The 27602-nt window shown below is 51.8% G+C and overlaps 1 protein-coding gene across 1 annotated transcript in view; it reads right to left on the bottom strand.

Annotated features, from left to right (window-relative positions):
* Positions 1 to 27602, bottom strand: part of PLXNA4 (plexin A4) — a 568109-nt gene that overhangs the window by 84128 nt on the left and 456379 nt on the right. The window contains exons 12-18 of the mRNA XM_026648894.2: positions 26897 to 27048; positions 25936 to 26053; positions 20463 to 20599; positions 17834 to 18001; positions 10773 to 10866; positions 4995 to 5234; positions 3730 to 3876 (exon numbers count right to left, since the gene is read on the bottom strand). Coding sequence (XP_026504679.1) covers positions 3730 to 3876; positions 4995 to 5234; positions 10773 to 10866; positions 17834 to 18001; positions 20463 to 20599; positions 25936 to 26053; positions 26897 to 27048 — 1056 coding nt within the window. The remainder of the gene's footprint in view (positions 1 to 3729; positions 3877 to 4994; positions 5235 to 10772; positions 10867 to 17833; positions 18002 to 20462; positions 20600 to 25935; positions 26054 to 26896; positions 27049 to 27602) is intronic.

Raw genomic sequence — 27602 nt, 5'->3', positions numbered from 1 at the left:
GGCTGTGGGGCAGCATGTGTCAGGGATTCTTTCATGGCCACACGGAGCAAGCATGACCTTGGATTTCATGGTCTTGTCTGCAGGACTCACCCACGGTAAACAGCAGGGAACTAAGCGGGCCAGATCTTCAGCGGGTGTAAATCGACACCGCCCCTCTGTGCCATTACCCTGACTTGCACAAGCTGAAGATCTGGCCCAGCGTGTCTACCATGGGAAGGTGAAGGGCTGAGTGGGCGCTGCTGGGATTGGGACCTGCGGCTCTAGGGCCTCTGCATGTAGAACCTGCTTATCAAGAGCTTGCTAAAAATGAAACACCCGCTCTAAAGACAGCGGAAGGAAGCCTGGATTTCCTCCAGAGGGTTCCTGTGGATGCGTGCGCCATGCATAGTGAAAGGCCGCTCTAGAGACACGGGCACTGTATGAGAAGGAGAGCAGGGTGTCTGTCCTGGGGAGTGTACAGGAGCTGCCGAGAAGCAGGGGTGGGATTAAGGAACGGGAAAGCTAAACTAAATATGAGACAATGCTCCCTACCAGAGAGACGGATCAGCTCATTGGCTTGTCTCCCAAAATGGGGCTGCCCTGTTGCTGGGACCATTTAACATGGATTGGAGAATGGATGGGATAGAGCAGTCTTGCCCTGCCCTGGGGGACGTACTAGATGTGATCAGACAGTAGGGTGACCAGATAGCAAGTGTGAAAAATCGGGTTGGGGTGGGGGGTAATAGGAGCCCATATAAAAAAAAAGCCCCAAATATCGGGACTGTCCCTATAAAATCGGGACATCTGGTCACCCTGCCAGACAGGTTGATCAGTAGCTCCTAGGATTCTGTGAGTTAACGTCCTTGCTCTCAGCTCTGGCTTCACAGGAAGCAACCTGGTTTCCTTGTCAGTTTCTTCTTCTCTTGCCCTCTTTGACCTCTTGTTTGATTTCACTGCCCTGACGCTAACAATCTGAGCCTCTTGCAAACATTCTGCTCAGATCCTTCCTGTAATTTCGAGGACTGGGGGAGACAGAAATCAGCGGGAAGCTGGAATCCTGCACTTTATATATGGTCCAAGCACAGAGCAGATGCCTCCATATCCTTTCTATACACACATGGCCTGGCCAAGGACCTCGACCTGGACATGCTTTCTGGGAGTGAGACTCTGTGTGGTATCCGGTCTCTTCTCCAGCCTCAGGCCAAACTGGAATTCAGCACCAGTGGCAATAGATTTGTGCCAGATCCTCTACTCACAATCTAGCTTACGACAGGATGATCATTGTGCTAATTCTATTGTTGCAACAGGACTCTATACATCCCAGTACATGCTCCCTCCCTCCCAGACCTAGCCCTGGAGACCTGACCTCCACACAGGAGTGACTAAGGATTTGGGAGACGGCCTCAGCTGAGGTTAAGTGCAAACCTTATTCTCGTCGTCCCCGTCCCCCCCCCCCCCCCCCCCCCCCCCCCGCCCCCTCCTCTCACATACTGTATACGCATCTCTCTCCGCTGCAGCTTCTCCCCTCTGGAAGAGCCCTCCTGCGCCTCTCACCTCAGTGACCCTTCGCCCCTTTTCATAGCTCATCTCAAAACCATGCACTCGATCCAGGTCTTTTAGTTTTCTCTCTCCTACTGTTATTTAACTCTGTCGCTGTTTTGCTGATCCTTGCACTGAGAGCTGACCGAGGGAGGGAACACGCTGACATCAACATGAAACACTATCACCGTGGTTTCCTACTTCACTATCCCACTTGGCAATTGTTCATACATTCTCACAAGCCCTTGTGGACCTAGGTAAGTGTTACCACCCCCCAACTTCCCAGCAACGGGGACGTTCAGTGATTTGCTCAAGATCACACAGCATATCACTGGCAGAAGGACCCAGGAGATCTGACTATTAATTCCCAACCCGCTCCTCATCTTCACAGTGGAGTTCCAGTGAAACAGCGAGGCACTAACTTGAGGAACAACAGTGTCATACCGGAGAAGGCATTCCCCAGAACAGCTGTTCCCTCGGTTAATTCCAGCTTCCATGCCATTCCTAAAACGGCGGCTTTTACTGCAGGTAACCGTCTGTCCTTGATTCGCAGCTCAGCCATTATCAGAGCAATGGCTCTGTGTGTGCAGATTGATGGCATTAACTCGCCCTTAGTGCACTGTCATGTTACTGGTTTCAGAGCGGTAGCCGTATTAGTCTGTATCAGCAAAAAGAACGCGGAGTCCTTGTGGCACCTTAGAGACTAACACATTTACTTGGGCATAAAGCTTATTAATTTGTTAGTCTCTAAGGTGCCACAAGGACTCCTCGTTCTTTTTGTCATGTTACTGATGCTCACAAACATGTTTAAACGCTACCATCTTCCCACGGTTCTAGTGGGGCCTTTCCTGTACATGGGGAGCCTCATTCTTTGACTCTCTCTACCTGCCCCGGGCTGCAGTGATCAGAGAATCCCTGTGTCGTGGAAAGGCCCGATTCTGCTCTCAGGCTCACTGAACCCCTTGGGTTCATTTGCCATCCTCCTGCCTCATGGCTTATCTCCCAGGCCTTGGCTTTGCCAGCCCCTGACTGAGCACCTTTTCAACTACATCCATGAAAATGCTGGCAGACTCATTATGTGCTCTTCAAAAGCCCTGGAATTAAAGCAGAGAATGGCATCACTAGTGCTTCCCTTGGAGGATCATAATGTGCTCTACAACTGTGGATGAATTGAGCCCCGCATTATGGCTGGCACGGATTATCACCTCCATTTTACAGCGGGAGAAACTCTGGCATAGGGAGGTGAAGTGACCAAGGTCACACAGTGAGTTTGTGGCAGAGTCAAAAATGGAACCTGGGGCGTCCTAACCACCAGTTCTCTGCTCTAACTCAGAAAACACTCTCTCCTTACGTACCCAAATATTATATCTCCAGCAACCTCTACAGGTTTCTCATCGTTGAAATTATAACCAAAAAAATCTACCCTACCAGCTTCTGGGGGTGGGGGGAATAAATTGATCAGGGTCAATCAAAAACATTGCTCATCCACATTTGCAGACAGCAGCCTTGTCTGTTGGCATGCCCAGGGTGTAATGTCATTTGCAGATTCATTTCTTTCAACCAATAGGATTGTAGAATGCAAATGATTTTGCTGACTCATTCTGTATCGACAGTATTCAAAGTATGGAGAAGAGGAGGATAAAGGAGTGATACGGAGGGAGGAGGAGGAGCTACCTCTCAGGCCACAATTTCACTAATGAATACTAAAAATAATACCAAATTATGCCGGTGGCAGCGTCATCTTTTGGCCCCAAAGCCCAAAGATCCATTCACCCTATGGTCAATGCCCTGCACTTCCATTCTTTTCCTAGGTGGCAGATTTTAACCCTTTCCATGCTGACTATTGCTGCAGCCAGCGCTAGCACTCTTCCCCCGCGGGAGCGTTTGGTGGCATGGAGGCGTCATGCCACATACATGTAGCCACACTGCACAAATACTTTGGCACCACACAGCTGGTCCCATGCAAAGCAGAGAAGTGGGCTTCTACTGAAGGGATTCCCTATAATGGGGCTGTTTGCTTTTACAAGATCCCCCATGAGCTACAAGGGTCTCCAGGTTTGTTTATTTTAACACCCAAGACTGGGGCGTTGCCTTCTGGAGGGGGTCACCAAGGTTCCTAGTGACTACAATAATGGGATCCAAATTCCAAAGGATCCCGGAATTCTCAGTGGTTCCCATTCTCTCGGGGTTTCCCATTAACGCCTGGCTTACCATCACTTTGTGCCGTCCAATGAGGTTCGGGGACTCGCACAGCAGCTGCACGTCCGACACAGTCACCACACATGGCTTCTCTCCTATCAGCACGGTGTAATTTAGCTTGGCGTTCCCTGCAGTCACTGGCGGGATTAGGTTCTTCCCCTGGACCGAGAGGAGCAAACCCACAAACATCTCAGCAGGGTGTAACCTGCCATTGGGTTGTCCCTGTGATGTGAGGGCCATCCCTAGACATGCCCTCCTTGGCTCATCACTTATGGCCTTCCCCAATGAGAGTAAATCCTGACCCACCCCTGGAAGATCGGGACAGCTTGGTACAGGGCTTCCTTGCGTCTTGTCTATCTGGAATTACAGGCCTACATTTGCAAAAATAGGTGTCTCGTCTGTGCCTGCACAAGCCGCTAACTGGACCCACAAAACACACTTACACCTGCAAAATGGTTGCCTGTTTTGAATGTGCAAGTGTGTCTTTTGTGTGCGCAATTATCTGTTTGCACACACATCACATACAGAGGCCCATATTGGAAAATGTAGGCCAGAAAGTGCTCGTGCTCGCTGTCTGGCTCACAGAACGTCTCAAACCACAAAGAGGTTGTTCTCGGATTTGCACAAATGGCGAGTGAGCAAGCTTTATAATTCCAAACGTGCTACGTCTGGCTGTCCTAATAACCATATTGTCACGTACTGCAGCACAAACAGAGACATGGGGCCAGATTCTCAGCTGGTGTAAATCAGTGTAGCTCCAGGAAAGTCAACAGAGCTATGCTGCGTTACACCAGCTGAGGGTCTACTCCATGTACTTCCATTAGGGCAAACTGTCAAGAAGTGAAAAGATTAGTTGTTCGAAGCTCTGTCCCTTGCGGTTAGGATATTATGGAACAACACAAACGTTCTCTCTCCATGCTTCCCTTTTCAGTGCAGTTTCTGCCGCTGCTCAATCTAATCCGCACACCAGGCTCCTACAGCACAAGACAATATCTGCTGTGGTTTGGGGTAAAGTTAAGAACGCTGTACTGTGATTGGTGGGACGTTGGCAGGAGCAGTGCTACGATTGGTGGGGTGCTGGTGGCATCTCTGTTGTGATTGGAGGGATGTTGGCAGGCCCTCTGTTAGGACTGGTGATGCTGGGACTGGTGAGATGCTGGTGAGGGCTGTGTTGGGACTGGTGGGATGTTGGCATGAGCTGTGCTGTGATTGGCTGGATATGTTCCTGGAGGGCATCATCGTTCTCTGATGCTGCTCCCTTACCCCCATCTCCTCACCTTTAGTATGATGGGAGTTCCTGGCTTCAGCTCCAGGATCCCCGAGGGGTTGAAAGCCTCAAAGACTGGGTTTGGGTAGTAGGTGAAGTTGGTTTTGTTGAGGATCAGCAGGGACTGAACATTATCCAGGATGAAACCAAACTCTTCTGGGCGCTCGGTTAGCTCGGACTGGTGATTTGGGTCCACGGGCAGTGCTGGGGCCTGGCAGGTCATCTCCGTGGCGTTCTGTACCTCGCAGATCTAGAGGGCATGAGCCAAGGGAGAGCTTTATCAGAGCAGCCCCTCCCCCAACAGACACTTTACAAGAGACTGAATCCCTTCCAATAGAACAATATCCCACCCACAGCTGGGGAGAGGAAGGTAGCTACTGGGCTGCTGCGAGGGACCGGCTGGGGCACTAGTCACTCCACCACGACATTCAGCACCTTGAGAGCACACTCAGCCGGGGCCATGGCTGGAAGGGGCATGGGGGAGCCCATCGCTCCTGCAAGTGAGTCCTCAGTTGCTCCGGCTCAGGGCTGAGGCACACTGTGAGGACAACTTGCACCTGTTCCATGGGGGGCTTTGAACTCCAAGGATGCCGGTGTCACCACTTTCCCCCCGGAATGGAAAGCTCTGCCTTTTACTGCACGCAGGTCCAACCCGAGCTCCAGATCCCCTTCTCCCTGGAAACTGTCCAAAAGCTGCACCTGCAGAAGGATCTCAGTTTTGTCAGCAGCCACAATCCCTATAATGGGCTGGTCGACTGAACCTGCCTTTCCCCCCCTGCAAAGTTTGGGGTATCCAGACTTTGGCTCCAGAGGGTGGCCTGGCGTTTAAGGCACTGCACTGGGATCCAGGAGATCTGGCATTCAGAATAGGCACTCTTATTCCAGAACAAGAGTGTCCACACCTGGGGTTAATCAGGAAGAGTTATTCTGGAATAACTCCCCCATGTAGACAAGCCCTAAGGCTACGTCTACACTACCCGCCTGAATCGGCGGGTAGAAATCGATCTCTTGGGGATCGAATTATCGCGTCTCATCCGGACGCGACAATCGATCCCCGAATCGACGCTTGTACTCCACCAGCGGAGGTAGGAGTAAGCGCCGTCGACGGGGGAGCCGTGGAGGTCGATTTGCCGCCGTCCTCACAGCGGGGTAAGTCGGCTCCGATACATCGAAGCATATCTTAAATCGACCCCCCCCCCAGTGAGGACGTAGCCTAAGTCTCTCTGTACTTCAGATCCCCACCTGTAAAATGGGTGTAATATTACTTAGGCTGGGTCTACACTACAGCGGGGGTCCGACCTAAGATACGCAACTTCAGCTACGTGAATACCGTAGCTGAAGTTGCGTATTTTAGGTCGGCTTACCTGGCGGTGAGGACGCGGGAAAGTCGACCGCTGCCGTGCTGCCGCCGACTCCGCTGCCGCCTCTTGCCGAGGTGGATTTCCGGAGTCGACGGCAGAGCGATCAGGGATCGATTTTACCGCGTCTTCACTAGACGCGGTAAGTCGATCCCCGATAGACCGATTGCTACCCGCCGGATCGGCGGGTAGTGAAGACATGCCCACTGTCCCTGCCCTGAAGAGCTAACAGTCCAAATAGGCAGGACAGACAGTCTCTCACCAAGCATATGTGTGGCACTCAGCTGAGGCCTCTCAAAGTTACTTTAGTACAAATAATCATGAACCCAAGCCTGGCTTTATGATTTTCCTTTTCAAACGTCCCTTTCACTGTTTGCTGCAATCCGCCCCTGCTCAAAGAGCGTTCGCTATTACGTCTACTTTAATACGGGGGCTGGCGTTGATTTTGCCCAGATCAATTCAGATGAGAAAAGTGATTTGGACCAAGTTAAATGCAGAGGATGCAGCCATGCAGATGAGCCACACTGGGACAGCTCTGCTCTAGCACTGAAAGACCCAAGATCAGCCTGTGCACAGGAAGTCAGGCTATGACTAGGTACCAAGAGCTCTCACCCGCTGAGTCAACCAGCAGTTCGCAAGTTTAAATCCCTCTCCAGGGGTCAACTGCCCATGACAGCTGGGCAGTCTACATGGGGCCTGATTCTGATCTAAGCATGGTGTAACTCCAGTGACGATCTGCTGGTTTTACACAGGAGTAAGTGACATTAGAACATGGCCTGTTGGCTGATGAGGGCACTTATAGCTTGAGCTAGTCACTAGGTGGCCCAGCCTCATGTTGCTCCCTGTCAGGGGGATGACGAGTGCTTGCTGAAGGGGATGAAGCACTGCAGGCAGCTAGCTCTGAATGCTGGAGAATCTATCGTCCAAGTGACACTTGGTAAATGCAACAGGATAGGAAAATACCTAGCATGACCCAGGATTGCCCCCAGAGATTATTGTAAGTGGTGGGAGGTAGTGGGAGGTGGAATCAGGCTCCAAACCTACTCCATGTCTCGGGTCCAACCGAGAATGTGCCTCACACACCCTCTGTAGGGGCCGAATGCTGGGGGGCCATAGGCACCTGGAATACTCATTGAGCCAATGGGGCTGCAGGGGCTCAGCCTCTCTCTGGGTTTGGCCCTACCTCTAAGGCTAGGAGCCATTACATGGCACCGCTGGGATAAAGGGAGGTAGCAGGACAAAAGGGGAGGAGTGTTGTCTAGTGGTTAAAGCAGGGGATGGGAAATCAGGACTCCTGAGTCCTATTCTTGGCTCTACCACGGATTCACTGGGGTAACATGAATTCCCCCTCTGGCCAATTCAGGAGCAGCATAGCCAGCCCTCTGCAGCCAGGAGACCCACCAGGACTTAATGGCCTGGTTCTGCTGTCACTTACCCTGGTGTAAATTGGGAGCAGCTTCACCAGCCAGTGGTGTTACACCAGTAAATGAGAGAAAAAATTTGTTCAGTAGCACCTGGGGTTTCAGAAGCCACAAACACAGTACAGCTAAAGTCAGTGGGAGCTGTGAGCACTCAACATCTCTCAAAAGGAGGGTCATTTGGCCTGATTTTCAGAAGGGCCAGGTAGCCCCAAACCCCAGGGATCCCATGGAAGCTGGAGGTGCCCAGCGTCTTTGAAAATGAGGGCACTAGTGCCTGTGAGGCTATTGATGATGTGTGTCCGAGCAAATCACGGGGAGAGGGGCCCCGTAGTATGAAAGAATCGATGCCAAACTCTCTGAGAAAAGCCTGGGCCAGTGTCAGCTGGTGTCCCCTGCAGCAGAGACCTTCCCTAAAAAGCCATCTCTGTGTATAGCAAGGTAAGTCAGGAGACACTAAGAAGCTGATGCTAATCTCCTAGCCAGTTACAATGACCCTTCCTAGTTCGCACCCTTTTAATTTCGCTCCAGAATCACCCAGGGATGTCTCCAGGTTTTATTTGTTATGGGTTTGTTTGGGGTATTTTTTTTTTTTTTTTGCTTGATGTTCCAACATCCGGACATGTGGTTTCCTTTGGATGAGACGTGGTTTTAGGAGAAGGACGCTCATTTCTCCCTCCCTGCCCCCTGGCTCCTTCGATCTCTGCTCCTCACAGCAACAAGCCCTGATTAAACCCTGCCCCTGTCAGTCTCCTCGCCCTGCCGTGGGGACTCCTGAGCACAGGCCAATCTCTTCTCGCTGCCGTGGCTGGCCCGAGCGGTGTCACTCTAGATTTAGCTCGACATGAGCGCTCTGGGAGCTGGCGCAGAGCCTAATCGAGAGTGGCTTGGCCTATTACACCGGCAAGGCGGAAGGTATGGGGTGGGAAAGGAGGACGCTGGCTCTTGGTTTATTGAAGGCATGTATTATTGGAAGGGACCTTGGAGCTTTCAGGGTAATTTCTGCACCAGTCCCTTCTGCTAGGCACACAGACCTTCACAGGCTAAAGGGATTGGTGGCATTTTGCAGGGGCTTGTGGGTAATAGAAAAACAATCTGTGCCTTGATAGATGTAGTTTATTGCTGTGCTGTTGTGGAGGCAGAGAAGTGGTGCCAGGGAAGCCGGGGAGTGGGTTTAGCTCTTCATCGCCACCAACCATCAGGGGAGAGGACCCACATAGCAGCAGATGAGGAATGCCACCCTGGGATTCCCTGGGACTTTGTTGGGGGAATGCATTGGTGGGTGGGCTGAGGCAGGCCTCTGTACCTGCCTTAGCCTCCCTCGCTCAGAGTCTGGGCCTGATCCCAGCAGAGGCAGAATGCCATCAGCTACTCAACCCTTCTCAAGCTGTGCTCAGCATCCAGTGGGATCAGGGCCTTGCCCAGCAGTGCCAGGGCCAGGTCATGCCCAGTAAGTGGAGTCCAGCCACTCCCCTGGGTCAGCAGCCCCTCTCTGTGACTCGCTGTGGAGAACACATCAAGGATGGCTCCAGAAGGCTGGGGACACCTGACATTTTGAGGGCAGGTGTATGGGACAGCTGGTTTCTCAAGCAGCCTCGTGACTGTCACTCTTCATGTCAGCAGAAGGGCAACACAGCTGCTCCCTGCTTCCTCTCTCAGTGAAAATGGGCCTGCCAGAGCCTCAGCCGCAGTGTGAACAGGCAGCTGGACTCTGAGGCCTCACTCAGTGCTAGCTGCCTGTTGGCAACGAGCATGCAAGGCCATGGGGCCTGGCTGAGTGAGAGTGTGGGTGTTTCACAGGGTCTGGAGCTGGTAGTAAGAACAAATCCTTTTGTTCCAAGGGTTTCTTCCAAGGGTTTCACAGAATCGTAGGACTGGAAGGACCTCAAGAGGTCATCTAGTCCAGTCCTCTGCACTCAAGGCAGGACTAAGTAACAACTACTAGACCATCCCTTGCAAGGGTTTGTCTTACCTGTTCTTAACAACCTCCAATGACGGAGATTCCACAACCTCCCTAGGCAATTTGTTCCAGTGGTTAACTACCCTGACAGGAAGTTGTTCCCAATGTCCAACCTGAACCTCCCTTGCTGTAATTTACACCAATTGCTTTTTGTCCTACCCTCAGAGGTTAACAAGAACAATTTTTCTCCCTCCTCCTTATAACCTTATATGTACTTGAAAACTGTTATCATGTCTCCCCTCAGCCTTCTCTTCTCCAGACTAAACAAACCCAGTTTTTTCAATCTTCCCTCATAGGTCATGTTTTCTAGACCTTTAATCATTTTTGTTGCTCTCCTCTGGATTTTCTCCATTTTGCCCACATCTTTCCTGAAATGTGGCACCCAGAACTGGACACAATACTCCAGCTGAGGCCTTAGCAGCACAGAGTGGAGCGGAAGAATTACTTCTCGTGTCTTGCTTACAACACTCCTGCTAATACATCCCAGACGATGTTGACTTTTTTTGCTTTAGTGTTACACTGTTGACTTATATTTAGCTTGTGGTCCACTATAGCCCCCAGATCCCTTTCCGCAGGACTCCTAGGCAGTCATCTCAAAGCACTTTGCCAACATCAATAGGGTGTTGCTAAAGTGACAGCAGGGTGTTCCCAGTCCCTGCTGCCCCAGTGTGCTCGACTCACCTTCCACCCCGTGGCATGGCAGCTAGGTGACCCACATCGTTGATATCGGAATGCAGTGTGGGGCCTGGTGTGCAATAGGCAATCGGTGACAATTCCTAGATGATGAGTGCCCGTATAACAGAAATTATCCCTGCCACTAACTGTCGCAGCAGAGACTGGGAACCACCTGGATCTGGGAGAATCAACTCTCCTCTCCCCGCTGCAGGTTGGATTTGAGGCACACTGGGCAGGCAGGCTTGCTTGGGCTGCTAACGCTCTGCCTGTTTTGTGGCTAAACAGGAGACTCCAATCTCCAGAGCTGTCCCGTAGCCCCTTTCACCAGCCCGGCCACGTTCCTTAACACGGCTCCCCTTCCCGGCGACAATACTCACATTGACGTGTTCTTTCCCACCATGCTTGGCCCGGATCTGAGGGTTCTGGATAAGGTCCAGGTGAGTTCCCCACACGGCTATGGGGGTGTTTCCACTACAGAACAGAAAGAAGGAACAACAAGAATTGCCTGTTATCAAGGCCCAGAAGTGAATGTTGCAGTGATGGGTGATCTGCGAATCCCTTGGACAGACGGGCAGAGAGGGACTCCCACACCCCTGGTCTGGGAAGTGATGCCCCGTCTAGCAGGTCCAAACATTCACACGAGCATTTCTGCTGCCACGTCACATTGCAAACCCCCGTCTGATTTGCTGTGACTCCCAGGTACTCCCCTCCCAGCTGAGCACCTGTGGCTTGGGTTCTCTCTCACTACGGGTCTTAGCTGCATCTCTCCAGGGTGCATCTTGTTCTGTTGTTTCTGTGACAGGGGACTCAAACTGCTTTGAACACTGAGGCCCCCGCCCTCCGGTGCTCTCCTTCTCAGACCTGTCGCCTGCTTTACATTCACTTACTAAACATTTATTGCAAAGTGTGTGAATGAGTTGATTGTACCCGCGTGGCCGCAGTGATCTCTGGAGATGGCAGAATCGAAGGGTCTCTCTATATAGCAGCTGGGAGGTGTCATTCCCAGTGCGCAGAGACATACCTGCACAAGCGGTGCTCGCACTAGTGCCTCGACGTTGCAGTGATACGGGCAGTGACTCGGGCTAGTTGCCTCAGTATAAACCCGCCTGAACCCTTCGCTATGTAATCAGACCAGCCACCACCTGCCAACATGGCCACACTGTTCTTTTTAGGTGCTAGCTTCAGCAGAGCTAGGGTGGGTCTGTCTACCCATCTCCCGGCTGCTGTGCAGACACGCCCGAAGAGAGAGGCTCCAACCGCAGCATTCAGTTTGAATCCATGGCTCTGGTCCATCCCAGTGGAGAGAGGAGGCAATCTGCAAAATGCCCATTTGGATCTAGGTTTGGCTCTCAAACCCATGTCCACACTGCAATCCAAGACGTGACTGCAGCCTGGGTAGACATACCAGTGGCTAGCTTTACTTGTGTGTAAGGTGGTGTTCACCCCACACCAGCCCTGAAAGCTGAGGAAAGGGCCTATTCGTGTGTTTAGGCTGGAGAAGCAACCCCTGATTGGAAGAGGAAGCTCAGCTGATCAGAGCACTAACAGGCCCCAGCCTCAGGCATGCACAGCAGCACACTTCTCTCTGGTCCCACCGCCTTCTGCCAACTCTTCTGTGGCTGATCTCAACCAGGTCCACCTCCCGCCCCTCTGACTGGCTTGGTTCTTCCTTCCACCCCTTCCCCTCTGTCCCCATCTCCACTCAGCCGCTCCATCTTCCCCCCAGGCTTTAGGTCAATCAGGATTTTCCCCAGCTGGACTCCCTGAGCATCCCGCTTGGCAGTAGCTCAGAGCACAGTCACCCTGGGCCACGGGATGGTGAACAGTGTCTCTGGTTTTAGAAGTGAATGGAGACTGTTCTCAGTGGTAGCAGATGACAGAACAAGGAGTAATGGTCTCAAGTTGCAGTGGGGGAGGTTTAGGTTGGATAGTAGGAAAAACTTTTTCACTAGGAGGGTGGTGAAGCACTGGAATGGGTTACCTAGGGAGGTGGTGGAATCTCCTTCATTAGAGGTCAGGCTTGACAAAGCCCTGGCTGGGATGATTTAGTTGGGGATTGGTCCTGCTTTGAGCAGGGGGTTGGACTAGATGACCTCCTGAGGTCCCTTCCAACCCTGATATTCTCTGATTCTCTGAGACACCGGTAGCTCTGTAAGGATTTCCAGCACTCCCTGGCCTGGCCCGCTGCGGAGAGCTCTCTGCCTGACATTAAATGGCCATCTCAATCTCTCTCTTCCTTTATTGTGCATGCTGAGAAATGGAAGCGAAGACACAATGGGATGTTGAGGTCGTGACACTGCATTAGCTGGAGAGATGATGCCCGTCTCTACAACATCTCACCTCCCAACTCCTTACTCTCCCCACCCCACCTCTCGCTTGGGGCTTGGCTGGGCACATCTCGCCTATGGCAGATGGGGACGCTGCTGACAGCTTGTGTGTCAGATAATGCTGGGGTCTGGGATTTTTCTCAAGTGCATCCCTGACTGGACGGGAGGCTCTGTAATGTCTTCTTTACTCTTCAGAGCCAGCTGATGCTAAATGTAACTCAAATCAACCCCAGACCATCTGTTTTAATGTAGCCTTGTAAAATTCTACTCACCCAGCGTGAGTCATTTTTTTTTTTTGGACGGGTAAATCAAATAAGATCCGTTTGTTTCTATTATTGCCATGGAAAATGGCAGGTGAGTGGAATTTGTGCCTGGCCTGGTACATTTTCATGATGACTTTGCAAGGCTGGTGTCATGACACTCATTCAGCCTTCAGAGATCTTAACTCAGAAGTCAGGGACAAGTTGAAGAGAGACCCATAAGTTGCTGTGATGAAGCGTATTGCACGATAAATCTCTCTCATCTGGCACCCTGCCCTCAAGCAGTGGCCAAAACCTGCTGCTTAGAAGGTGACCTTTCCCCTGCCAAGAATGCAAAACTATACTAGAAGCAAGCAGGAAAATTCTTCCCTGACCTTGGCAGTTGATCAACTTACAGCCTCAAGCATGGGGGTCAATTAAACCATTCTTGAATTTGCTCGAAGAGCCGCACATGTCACCACTGGCCAGACAATGATCCAGCCCTTTCTGAAAGCCCTGCTTTGCTGCTTGCCTCAATGACTCCCTGTGGCGGAGAGTTCCAGAGGTTAGCTCCACACTAGGAAAAGAGATGCTGAGATACAGTGCTAATGTAGGATGCTCTGTCCTGTCCCCCTTCACCGTTCTCCAAGGCTTTGACCTCAAGAAGAGGCTCAGAAGTGGAACTGAAGGCAGGACTGAGGTGCGCTGGATGCATTGTATTAGATTGCCACACTTGCTGGCACTGGGCCTGACTCAATGTCAAACTGAGCAGTGGATAGTGAGGCCAAGTGGTTGGAACAGCAGGGGTCACGCCTAGTGGTCAGGCTGGGGACCAAAGCCAGGGGTCAGAGCAGGAATCAAGAACAGGGTTGGAACAAGGCCAGGGCAGCAGCAGGCGCAGGCTGGAGCAGGAGCAGCGTGTAAGACCCTCCAAGCGGCAGGGGATACTCCGGGTGAGGCAGTGACGTTGAGCAGACTGGAGTGGCTGTTCTCAATGGGAGCTCATATCCCTGGCCTTGGGGACTCCTGGTTAGACCTGAGCCTGTGGATTGGCTGAGCCCTGGCAGATAGACGTGCAAGCTGCGGCTGAGGGATAGCTCATCAGCTCAGCGGCGCTAACCTGGCGGGGCTCAGCGAGCACTCGTCAGGTTCAGAGGTGACTCATTACACTCAAGCCACTGCTGTTCATCTCCACCGAATGAACCCTGGAGATTCCCTCCTACCCAGCCCCTTAGAACAGCGAGGGGCGGAGGGACTAACTGGACAGCGAGATGCATTCTCCATCTGTCCGTGCTACCCAGCTGGCAGCTGAACAGACAATCAGTCCGAGGGCACCACAGGTTTTAATTTCTTTCAATAGCAATGGAGCACTGGACGGTTCAAGGGAACGGGCACTGGGACAGGGAGTCTCTCCAGTCCAGAGCCTCCACACAGCTCAGCCAACGCACCTCAAGCTTCATCTGCAATACCTTCTGCTAGTCCAGTGGTTACCTAGCCGCAAGCTGTGGCCGCCAATCAGCTTGGACTGTACAATGGTTCTGTGAGGAGAACTAATGTCCTAAAGCAGAATTTACCAATGTACATTGCCAAAGAGACAAAGCAATATGTCAGCAGCCCCTCAGCAGCTCCCCCCACCCGCTCCCAGCCCCTCCCGCCCACCGGCAGCCCCGCTGATCAGCGCCTCCCCCTCCCTTCCCACACCTCCGGATCAGCTGTTTCGTCGCGTGCAGAAGGCTCGGGGGGGGGGGGAGAAGCGAGGGCACCGCAGGGGAGGGGGCGGGAAGGGGAGGAGTGGGGGCAGGGCATGTGGCAGAGCCAGGGGTTGAGCAGTGATCACCCCCTGGCACATTGGAAAGTTGGCGCCTGTAGCTCCAGCCCCGGAGTCGGTGCCTATACAAGGAGCTGCATATTAACTTCTGAAGAGCCACATGTGGCTCCGGAGCTACAGGTTGGCCGCCCCGGTCCTAAAGGCACCAGGATCAGCCCCACCAAACCTCACTCTAGGTCAGCTCTGCATCACCACTTCCAATCCAGATCTGGCTGGGAGCAACCAACCCAGGGGTGCGTGCTTGGAGGTGCATATGAATGGAAGAAGAGGACTCAGTCCAGGCCCTGGTGGATGGGGTGTGCCACCATCACAAAACTCCAGAGCTGCCACCCTGGTTGGCACCCGCCGCAGTAACTGCCAGGTCTAGATGGGCCAAGAGCAGACGCTGTTCCTGGCTCTCCATTAAGAGCAGAGAGTCCCATTTCACATCACCACTCCACTCGTGCTAACTAGCCCTCTTGTTGGCAGCTTCAGCAGAGAAACCCAGGAGCAAACAGGCCCTGCCGAGTGAACTCCCTTTTCACTTGTGGCCAGGGCATCGGCAGGGTGGAGGAAGCTGCCTGCTCTGGCACTTTCCTGTGGATAATGGAGGGATTCAGTGCCCAGCGCTGTCAATCCAGCGCCTTGCGCCAGCACTAAACTCGCTTTCACCGAGGAAGAGAGTAAAGCGCTTTCTCATTTCAGCGATAACCTGAACTCTGTGACTAACAATCCTCCAGAATGGAAAATCCAGACACTAAAGCCGCAAGCCCAATGTGGAAAGATTCAATCTGGCAAAATCGGTAAATTCCCCCACCGTAATTAAAGTCATTAATTGATTTGTGAAAACATCTTCTGGATGGGAGCTGAACCGGGGTATTTACGAGACGCGACCTAATCCCCAGATACTCCAATCACTCCAGGTTGACAGGGGAGCTGAGAGCTGTGATGGATGGATGAGAGGAGACTCATATTTCTTATTTGGTATCTTTTAAAGGAAATACTAGAGCATTTAATGACCAATTTCTCTCTTCACTGGGCCAGTCTCGCAGGCTTGTGACAGTATTTGTCTAAGGCTTTGCTTCCGTCCATACTCAGGGCCAAAGTCTCCTCTCAGCTACTCTTCTCAGTGCGACCCTGCTGGAGCAAATGGGGTTGCATCAGTGGAACTAAGGGGAAAAGCTGGGCTTGGCACAGATCAGGGCCATTAGAATGTGGACCTTGGTGGGCAGGGGCCATGTCTTTCTTTGTGTCTGTGCTTCACAATGGGGTTCTGGGGCCGCTGGGTGCTACGGCAAAACAAATATTAAAACAGTCACAACGGGGTATGGGGCAAGTCGGGACTGAGTGACCGGTGCGGTGTGGACCTCTCTGTCCTGGAGGAAACTCGCGAGGGTTCCAATGGCTGCGAGGTTTGGTTAGGATGATGGTTCAGTAATAAGGAGGCATCTCCACGCTACCTGAACCTTTTGGGTCTGCAGACGTGGGCTGGAGATCTAACGAGAGACCCCGCCAGGCCACAAATCGCCTTCCCATGGAACTCCGGCGCTTGCCATTTGGAAAGCAACTGGAGCAAGTGCAGGAAAGCAGTGGAAAGTAAAGGGCTTGTCTATGATGGGGTGACACGCACTAGGAGGGTGTGATTTCTAAAGTGCACGTTAATTGGCCTGTGTAGACACTGTTGGCATGCACCGAAGATTCCCTAGTGTGATTTAACGGAGCACAGTTCCAAACAGCGCGATGTTAAAGCACACAAGGGAACCTTTAGTGCTCACCGGCAGGGTCTGAATGGACCAATTAATGTGCAACACGTTTGTGCACTTGAGAAATCATGCCCCTGGAGAGCACATTACCCTACGGTGTAGAAAAGCCCCAAAAGGAAGTAATGGGACCCAAACTTGCTTGAACCTCATTCAGAAAGGAGCAGTTCAAGTTCCGGAGGGTTTTTATTTTGTCTGCCAAACCCAGAGAGGATCACGAAATTCGCCACTGAGATCCTCTGGGAGATACTCAGCATAGGTCTAGCCAGCCACAGGGGAAAGTGGAAGAGTCTGCAACAGAAGAGAATCCAGTCCTTTTCCCGTACCACTTATGGGGAAATCCTGGAGTTGGGAAGCAAGCATGGAACTTGGGGGGTGAGCGGTTGGCATAGAAGTGGAGGGTGAAACTCTCCAGTCCTCAGTACCGGGGCAAAAATCTCCAACCTCAGACACGAGACTGCCTTGTAATTAAAACAATTGCCACGGTATTCCCAAGACATGCATTCGGCAAAGGCTCCTGTGTGGATTTTGCCTCATTAAGCAGGGAAGTTGTGTCCTGCTAGAGGAGATGCAGAAGGCTTCTTAGGGTATGTCTACACCCAGCCGCTAGTTCGGCGGCTGGGAATCGAAGTTCTGGGTTCGACTTATCGCGTCTTGTCTGGACGCGATAAGTCGAACCAGGAAGTGCTCGCCGTCGACTGCGGTACTCCAGCTAGACGAGAGGAGTACCGCGGAGTCGACGGGGGAGCCTGCCTGCCGCGTGTGGACCGAGGTAAGATCGAACTAAGGTACTTCGAACTTCAGCTACGTTATTCACGTAGCTGAAGTTGCGTACCTTAGTTCGATTTGGGGGGTTAGTGTAGACCAAGCCTTAGACACAAGCACTGCACAAAGTCCCCTTGTGGCTCCTGGAAGGAACACAGCTACCATCCGAAGTCACCATCGAACTCTCCCTAGTCAATGGAAGATCTTCCATATGCATGGCGCATCTGCACACACAGACACAACACACAACGTACTTTGGGAGCCACCCCGCTGAAGAGCACTATATACAGCATAAGGCATCGTCATCCGGGCTTAGCCCTGTGAGCACCCTCCGCTCCCATTAGGCTCTTTGGCCCTGATTCGGCAAAGCACATGCTTAGGCCCCGTTGAAGTCAAGGTCACATCACCTAAGTCCCACTGGAAAGTGCATGGCTGAACTGGGCTCTTAATCAGCAGGAGAAGCCCACACGCCTGGATCCAGCTGTGCAACAGAGAACAACCAGGAGTCAGGGACAGAGGAAATGGTGGCTGTGTTAGTACCTGATGATGCTCCACTCCGGCTCAATCCTCAGGATGGTGGGGTCCTCCATGTACTCAAACTGCAACTCCTGATGTATCTTGGCCTTGTCCACCCTCACGGACACCTTCACCTTATCAAAGCCGTCGTCCGAGGCTGTGGTGTTACAGACAATGTGCTTCGTGGACCTCCTGTGAGCGGAACGAAGCAAAAATCAACCAGGCATAAACGGTGTGAGCAGGACAATGTCATCATTAACGGGCTCTGCCACCAACCCCGCTGTCCAGTCCCCATTCAGTGCTTTGTAACCAGCCCATCCCTAGCCTGGGGGGAACTCCCTGCTGTGGATTTTGTGGGAACAGAATAACGTGTATCTGAATACAAATTAGCATCTACATTCACACTAGCTAGGATCAAACTGCAAGGGCTCTCAGTGCTCAGGCCTCAGGGCATAAACAGAACCCGAGCTGGGGTCCAAGAGACGTTTCCGTCCAGGGACAGCCCTGATGAGTGCTTGATTTCTTCCTTCAAAGCCTCAGCAGTGACCACTGTCATAAGAAAGGCCGCGGGTTGATTCTGCATCAGCTTTCCCATCTGTAATATGGGATGACACCACCCACTTCACAGGGGGACCGGTGGGCTCAGCTAACTAATGTTCACAGTGCATTTGGGGATCTCTGGATGGTATTTTACTGTAATTAGAGAGGAGTCAGAACCAAAACCCCAGTTTGTGGCAAGGTTCAAACCCCGATTCAGGTCTGAATTTTGCAGCTTGCCTCTCCCTCTGTAATGGGTGGAGCAAAGACCCAAGGTCCTACTGCCTTTGATTTGTAGGAATCAGTGATCTGTGACTCAGTCTCATCACTAATTACAATCACAGGAGGCTCAAACTGAGCTCGTTGTTACCTGCATGCTTCACGTCTGCTCCCTTTCTATCCTCCAGCCTCCCTTCAGCTGCCCTCACATACAGTGTCTGCTCCTTGAACACTAACTGTTCACTCTTCTTTGATTTAGTTGGGGATTGGTCCTGCTTTGAGCGGGGGGTTGGACTAGATGACCTCCTGAGGTCCCTTCCAACCCTAATCTTCTATGGTTCTATGATTCTTTAAGCAGCGCCGATGCAGCTGCAGTTCACATGTGAGCTCCTAAATCCCAGGCTGTTACCACATGACCATACATTACAGACGTCAGGTCACCACACGTCCGTGAATGACTCATAGGGTTTGAAAAATGCAATAGAGACAGCCCAGGAGACTGAAGTCTTGTAACCCCAGAACAGATGCAGCGTGGGCCATGAGAGCTGTGCAATTTCCCCCTCCATCACCTTGCCAATGTGCCTCAACCCTGCAATGGGCAAGCCTCCTTGGAGGTGGGAGAGGCATTCAGTCTCACGCCCTGCTTAGTGTTTGGCCTCTCTGGGAACCACTGGTTGCTAATTGCTACATTAGTGTTGATCGTGGGGATGGTAGGTTTTGTGTTGTAGATGCCACTAAGACCTGGACTTGGACTCCTTTTCATGTGGATTAATGAACACCCAGTAGAGGACACTGACTCTCGGACACCACCGTCCTGGAGTGGAAGTAAACTGCTGATCTAGAGCTGAAAAGTTCTGTGCCCTGGTTTCCAGCTGAGCCATCCATTTCACCATCTTGCAAGATTATTTTTAGAGATGAGAGAGTTGTTTTAATACTTAGAATCAATTGTTTTTTTTTCCCTGATAAGGCAGGGATGTGGGATGGAATCTTTTGCACTGTACTCCCACACTGACTAGCAGAGCACGGGTCCCGTGGAGAGCGGTAATGAAATTTAACCAGGGACCATGGAAAATGTACATAAAATACTAATCAAAACAGTGAAATGAATCCTGTCTTCCCACCCAGGGACACGCACAATAAGGATCCTCTAATGGACTGCAGGAGGTAGGTCTCTATCTGCAGAACAGAACTGACACACAACAAGAGATGTGCTTGTGCGAATAGAACAGAGAAACTATAATGGGTCAGGCTACTGTGATTTATATCTGCTTCATACCTATACTAATACGGTCCTCAGGGTGCTTAGGGAAGGTCTAGCCAGTCTTTGGTTTCATGCTCCCTCCCTTTTGAGTTACACCTTTCGTTGTGATTTTTACTTTTAATATAAACTGTGCCTGAATGATTTTGGTACTCATAGATACAAGGGGGAGGGGGTGACAGTACTGTCCTGTCCAGCGGACACGGTCACTCCACTTCCCCTAACAGCTCTGCCCATGCGGCTCAGACGTGACCAGCCACACTCCCAGTTATTCCAGTCTGAAGACTCCAAACGTCTCAGCCAGTGTACCTCAACCCTCATCTGCAATACCCCCTGCTAGTCCAGTTGTCACCTCTCCATGAGCTGGGACCCCCTGTATGGTGATTAGGTGAGGAGAACTAATATCCTATAGGCACCGGGATGAGACCCAATGAGCTCCCTTTCATATGGGGAAGGTGCTGGAGCACGGTAACCACGTTCCACATGCTCAGCCCAGCACCAAGGACACCAGACAAACAGAGGGGGCTATTTCATAGCCTGGTGCCCCAACAGTCCCATCAGAAAATGGCGCCAGCCACATCCCTCCATTCGCGGCTCCCTGCCCCCGGCACGAGCCGCAGGGAAGGATTACGTGCGCACCTGTAAAAGAGACAGGGCTGCCGGCCAAATGTCACCACAACGTTGCTGCCAGCATTCAGGTTGGTGCCTGTAATGGTCACCTGTGTGCCCCCCGACACTGGACCCCGCTTTGGCTTCAGGTCAGAGAGAGTCAGAGTCTGTGGAGAGAAAGGGTCACATTGAGAATGCATCGGGGGTATGTTTGCCGGTCGGTACCAGTAGGAATGGGGTGTCTTTAGTATTTGCCTTATTCTATTGGGCTGGTAAGCAACAGAGGCCATGAGCCTTGGCGACCATGATCCTATTGGTTTATCTTGTCTTGTCTCTTACCTTTTCCCCCCTGAAACTGGGCCAGATGTTCCAGCTGCTCATAAACGTTCAATGATTTCAAAAGGGAGTCGCAGGCATGGAGCGACCACAGCCAAGGGCCCCAGGTCTCCCTGGCCCTTCAGAGAAAGCTCAGAAGTAACCTTGCTCTGATACAGCAGCGCGCCAGGAAGCCAAGCCATTCAGATCCTGCACTGGCTGAATGGATCGGAAGTGGCACTGCAGGTGTGTTATACTGACCGCACGAAGAAGTCCGACAGAGTGTAACAGAGACAAAAACATTACTCAAAAACCCTGTTGATGTTAAGAGCAAATGAGCTCCTTTCTATAGGTTTTCGAAGCCAAGGTATAGACTGTGACAGAGGATAATAACCCTGCTATGGAATTCTATAGGGGGGCTGAACATTCTGTAGAAAGATGACCACTCTCTAGTCAATTACGTAGGACTTTCCCATAAGGGAAAAAGGAAAGGAAGGGTGGCCTTGTGCACTGGGGCTCTGAAGATCTGGGTTCAACACGTGGCTCTGTCACAGACTTGCTGTGTGACCCCTGAGTAAGTCACTGGATCTTTCGGTGCCTCAGTTACTCATGCGTTAAATGAGGGTAATAATACTGCCTGTCTTATCTATTTAGATGGTAAGATCTTTGGGGCAGGAACTGTCTGGGACTGGTATATCGACAATGCCTGGCACAACAAAGCATTGATCTGTACGTGCTACCCTAACACTACTACTAAGAGAAGGTATCATTTCCAAATCATCATTTCATTTAGTTCATGCTCACTTTTTTTTTTTTTTTTTGAGACGCTCTTCAAAATATGCCCAGATGCTTGACAAATGTATCTGAAAAGATTCCTTAACGGCCAAGAGAAAATGAACTCCCCTCACCCCTCCAATCAAGATACAATAATCATACTCCGAAGGCACAGATTACACTGATACCAAAACACAGAGAGGAGGCGTCCATTTTCAGGGAGAAATTTGAAGTTACAGTTTATTCTTTCATTAGCATTTTAATAGAAAAACTTTCCACTCACTCTCAAGTGAAAAGCTACTATCTGCATTTAAATGAAGATTTTTTTTTTCTTTTTAAGAACGATAGCACAAAAGCTTGAAGCTCTCCCCAATTCCTCTGAACGAGCAGGTACAATACATGAACATATTCCTGAGCTTCGGAGACCATTGATAAAATTGTATAAAACCACCCAACACGCGTACTGGTTCCCTCTTTCAGCCCCCCCATCACCGGCTAATCATGTTGCAAACACACTGAAACACAACAGAAATCTTTCTGCTCCGCTTTCATTCCAAAGGAAGTTAGCACTTAGAAAAGGGGACGAACTGACAGCAGCCCAGGGGTCTGAAGTTTCTCTACACAGCAGGGTAAGCTCCCTGCATTGACACCTTGCTCTCATGGGATCATCTTTGGTGAGATGCAGGTGCAATCACCATGTCCCACTGATTGATTCCTTAGCTTCTCACCCAAGACTACCAACCAGGGTGCAAATTAGAGCTGACTGTCAAGGTCCTGGCTTTGATGCAGTTTACTGTCTAGTAGGATTTGGACTGAGAATCACCAGCTCATTCCACATAAGCCACTGAACAGCCATTGGATGTTGGCTACTTTCAATCACTAACAATCCCCGTGAAATTTGCCCCAGTGGTCCTAAAGGTAAGGTGCCACAAGTACTCCTGTTCTTTTTCCAATCTCCTGAGGCATCTTTCTCCTCCTCTGTTGAGTTTTCTATGAAACCTATCCAAATGACTTCACCAGCCTGCATTCAATGGTCCTCAGCAAAATGGAATCCCAACCAAGATGCCCTGCTGCAGAGGGTCACTGAGTTTTGGGAGGTATTATCAGAGGATTTGTGGCTCAGGGTATTTGCACTAAAAATCAGACTCCAGACTCTTTACCATTTCCTTGTTGGCAAAATGCAACAGAAAATGCAAGGAGGGTTAGTGGAGCTGTAACAGGCTGAATGGATGGAGATGGAGCTGTCCAATCCATCTTCCACAAACTGTGTGTCCTTCCTTGGTGCTTTCATCCTCTCTTCCCTGTATTTCCTTCTTGTGAACCCGCTTCCCCACCCTGCCATTGGCGCAATCTGTACTTACTGATGTGGCCACCCAGCGTGTCCTACCCCAGAGCCTCCCTTCTCTGCCTGCCACCACCATGCCTGACCTGGGGCCATCCTTCTCCCAACCCTTCCTGCTCCCGTGGCCGCTTCCCCCCCTTGGTCACTGAGCATCGCTCTGTCCTTGCAGCTGCCGTCCCTGAGTCTAGTATGTCAAATCCCCCTGAAGCCTTGCAAGGCATGTTGTGATGTGTAGGTAACGTTCACCATCTCCCTGGGACTGGGGCTAAGCAGAGCCAGGAATACGAGTTGCCGACGAGGGAGCGATGAACATGGGAGAAGGCATCAGATGGGTGGGCTAGAGAGCAGCTGTTTTCCCTGTCTAGCACAACGGTATGGAGGTATTCAGCAAAGAAAACCCCACTGACGTTAGACTCAGGCACGGATGGAGTAACTGGCAGCCAAGAAGGCAACAGCCAGCGGAAGAAGCTGTTACAAACGGACAAAGGTAACAAGCTCAAGGGTAATGTCTTGGAAAGAGCCCTTCTGTCTGCCTGATGGGAACTCTCCGTCTAGGCACTTCTCTGTCCCCATCACCGTAGGTAGCTTCTGGATAGCACTGGGAGAGCTAGAGGTTAGCAAAACATCCCTAGCAGAATGTGAAAACCGCAGCTATTGACATTTCATTACCAATGCCCGTTCCAGTGAAAAATGATGCTCAGGTGCATTCAAATCCCTTTGAGGTGAAGCCAGCTCTCTTTGGGAATGAAGACAGCAGCTCATTGAAAACACATCGAGATCTGCTGGCTTCATGTATGCACGTTCACTGACACAAAAAGGGCCGAGTAAGCCCAGCACACCCTAGCAAGGGGCCGTAGCAGGTCTCTTACCCAAGCGGTGCATGATGGAAGCCAGGGGAGACGGAGTGAGGGGGAGTTGACTGCACACAGACAGACAAAGGCACAGCGGGATTGATTCCCTTCTCACATCACTTTTATACCAGTGTCACTCCACTGACTTCAGTGGCATTATTCCTAATTTACACTGATGTAACTGAGAGCAGAGTCAGGCCCAGAGACTCCCACACCTTAGCGCAGACTGATGCCCTGGGCTGAAAGTACAAATCCACTTGCTTGCTGCTACCCACCTTAAAACAGCAGTGTAGCTGCCGTGTCCAGGTGGCCACTCGAATACAAAGTTCACTCCAGATAAAACCCAAAGAACAGCCTTTTGTTGTGGGGACAGCGGGAATCCTGCACATCCCCTTCTTCTGAGGCTCTTCATTGCAGAAATTAGGGATGGCAAAAGACCCGTGTCATGCTTGAACATACGGGCCCAGGACAACGGATAGAGGCACGATCAGAGCTGAGATTAGAACTCAGGAGTGTCTGGCTCCCAGCCCTGGGCTCTGACCACATCTCTCCCAGCCCCACACATCAGGCGCAGGATGTTCCTCTTGGAACATGTGGCCATCCCCAGGACTGCAGCCAGGGTGGGGTGACTGTCCATGGGGCGGTGGTACTAAGGATCCGTGTGTATCCCATACCAGCGGTGGCTCTCACCTGGGGGGCGGTATCAGGGTGAGCTCTATTGCCTTCCCCCACCCCCTTCAGCAGCTCCCGTTAGTTTCCCAGCTCCTTCTCCAGGGCTGGCTCCAGGCTGCTGCTGTGATACTCAGGACTACCCTTTGAAAGGCTCATTAGCACTTAAGTTGCAGTGGGGCTCCTCCGGGAGCAGCAGGCATGACCCACCCTGGCATCTACCATGCGGTTAACGATGGCATCTGCAGGCGTGGGTGGCCCTGAGAGCCAGGGTGGTGACGCACTCCCTGATGGGATTTGCAGGGTGCCCATTGGATAGGCCGAGAGTTTGCTCCAAGCTGCTCCCTTCAGCTGCTCGCTGTCTCACGGCACTGTTAGCATGGCGAAGAGCCTTTCCGTCTTTGCACTGCTTTCTTGCCATTCAATTCTGGTGCTGTCTGGCTATTCCTTAGCCTCTGTGGTCCCAGGCTTGGGACACAGGATGGCCTCTCAGACCCAGAAGAACCAAGTGTGCTCCCTCCGCTTGGCCCAGGAGATCTGGGCCAGCTCTTCATGACCTACCCATCACCCCTCAGGCCCAGCAGAGCCAGGTGTGCGTCCCCCCCTTGGCCAAGGAGAGTCAGACCAGCTCTTCCCCCATCGCCCCTGAGGTCCAACAGAGCCAGGTGTGCGTCCCCCCTTGGCTCAGGAGATTTGGGCAAGTTCTTCCCCTGTCACCCCTCAGGCCCAGCTGAGCTAGACCACATCCCTACACACTGCCCCTCAGGCCCAGGAGAGGTGGGCCAGCTCTTCCCCTCCCCCAACACCCCTCAGGCCCAGGGCTAATCACTAGTTCTCCTAAGGATTTGGTGGTAGGTGGGAGGAAGGTCTCACTGCATCAACATAGTCTGAATACCAAGGTTCTTGTGTTTTAAGCCAGGCCCATCCATCTATTCTCTCCCCGTCACCATCATCTCCAAGTGCTTGCTATGGTGCCTGGAACAGGAACAAGAGGGAACCATGATGAGATGGAGAATGTTTGAGATGGGCTAGAAAAGCTCCTGAGGATGGCAGTTGCCTGGATCACACGCGGAGTTCCCTGCAGGCAACAATCCTAGCCCATTCCCTATTGGTTCCCCAGTACAGTCTCCATGGTTGCTCCATGGGGTTTCCTCAGTTTCCTTTGGGAGACTGTTCTATAGTCCAGTGTATCCCACCATTCAGATTTCTGGTTAATCAGCCTAAACTGTCCTCCAGATCACAACACTGCTTTCCCCAGTGCACCCGGAAGGCACCAGGCACCACTTGCTACAGCTGTTGCATCCTATAGGAACACCAGCCAATGGCATGTAGATTTCTAGCGGGAAGGAATGGCCATGCAGGCTGCATATGGGCCCTGCTGCTGGGGTGGAGGGGAAGGGGGAAGAAGGAGCATAGAAGAAGGTGAGAGAAAATGACGGACAGACTCCATTCCTATTCAAGCTCAATGGAAAGACGTTAACTGATCTAAATGGCAGTTGGATGGGGCCTTAGTTCCTTCTGATCCCAGGGGATGCTCTGTTATGGGGCTTACCATAAAGTAGTACAGCTGGGAGGACCTGGCCATGAACTCGGGCTTACACTCGGCCACACAGATCTCCACGAATCCGGCGTGCTGGCTGGGTTTGGCCTCTCCCATCTCGCACACTATCCTGCATGGAAAGCATAGAGGGGAGGGAAAGGGGTTCGGGTCAGTTCACGCTGGTACAACAGACCTGTCTCTGCAGAGCCCGCAGCCCTGGGGACAGACCCTGCTCACTCCTTGCCAGCGCTGGACCCAAAGGAACCCCTGGGGAAAGCTGTTCGCTGATCAGGTATGTCTCTGGACCATTTGGCTAGATCCTCAGCAGGTGTAAATCAGCAAAGCTCCACCGAAAGCCATAGAACTAGGATAATTTACACCCGCTGAGGATCTGGCCAGTTAGTCTCTCCCCTCTCCTCTTACCAATCCATTTGCTAGTCCAGCCCAGCAGTAGCACTCACCTTTGGGTTGGGCTGTGGGTTCCAATCCCACATCAGCTCTTGGGCTCCCACTCATTGCTGGCCACTGCAGTGCAAACTCAGTTCTCAGTGCTTCTGTCCTGAAGATGGGACCTAAACCAGCTCTCTTCTGCCCATCGCTGGTGGCTGTCAACCAAGGTGGGGCAGAGATCCCAGGAGTAGGGGACAATCCGCATGCCCTTACTCAACAAAACCGGGGGGCGTGGGAGCTCCTGCTGGGAGCATGAACAGTGAAGACCACAACAGACTCACTGCCACGCCATAGGCTAAGGCAGTGCTTTGGGAATGACTTTGTGATAGCTGGAGAAGGAGAGGAGCTACGCATTACCCAACCCTCCTCTTCCTGGGCTGTTTGTGTGGGGTTTGTCTGCACGAAGAACACATTCAATTTCTGGCTTCCTGGGGGCTCTGACTCCTCCCGTGGAGCTGGGGGGGGGGCAGCAGAGGCTATTACTGAGCACATTGTTTCACAATCCAGTACATGTCCAACTTACTGCTCTGCCGGGATGTATCCTTCCACCAGTGGTTTGCACTCCACTCCAGCCACTTTGACATGAGATGCAATGTCCCGGAACTCCAGGCCCAGATTCTCCCCCCGGATTGTCACTTTGGTTCCTCCTTCCCGAGGGCCCGTCACCGGGATGATCTGAAGAAAAGAGGCAAGAGCAAACAGATAGACACACTGGCATATCAAAGGCCACCAAGGCAGGAGTTGTATCAGCATCTCAGACTATCGCAGGCTCACGTCACCATGAATGGCTCCCTCACAAATACATCTGCGTTGTTGCGTCTCGCTTCTGGTCCCAAACACACAGTTTCCAAAATTCCACCCCATGGGATACATCCCGTTGCCTCTCCTACGTGAGTAACGCTGCACCAGGCCAGCTCTGCATGCGGCCTATCAAGGGATACCTGGGAACAAGTCTATCTACTTGTGGGAGGGTGGGACTTTTGCACTGAGATTAAGCTCCAGGTTTTGTAAATGTCCATCAGCCGTAAAACTTCTTCAGTGGAAAGCTGTGGGGGAGGAGAGGGAGCAGGGGGAGGAGAGGAATCCAAGACAGAAAGGTCCAACCAATCTCTCCTACATACTCAGGGCCTGATCCAAGGCCCATTGAAGTCAGGACATGGACTCCCATTGAAAGACTTCAAGGAGCTTTGGATCGGCCTAAATGGTTTGCCATATGAGATGATGAAGGA

Source organism: Terrapene carolina, unplaced genomic scaffold (genome assembly GCF_002925995.2).
Source record: "Terrapene carolina triunguis isolate 2854851 unplaced genomic scaffold, T_m_triunguis-2.0 Scaffold68, whole genome shotgun sequence".
Lineage (NCBI taxonomy): Eukaryota > Metazoa > Chordata > Testudines > Emydidae > Terrapene > Terrapene triunguis.
This window is presented reverse-complemented; position numbering and strand designations above follow the sequence as displayed.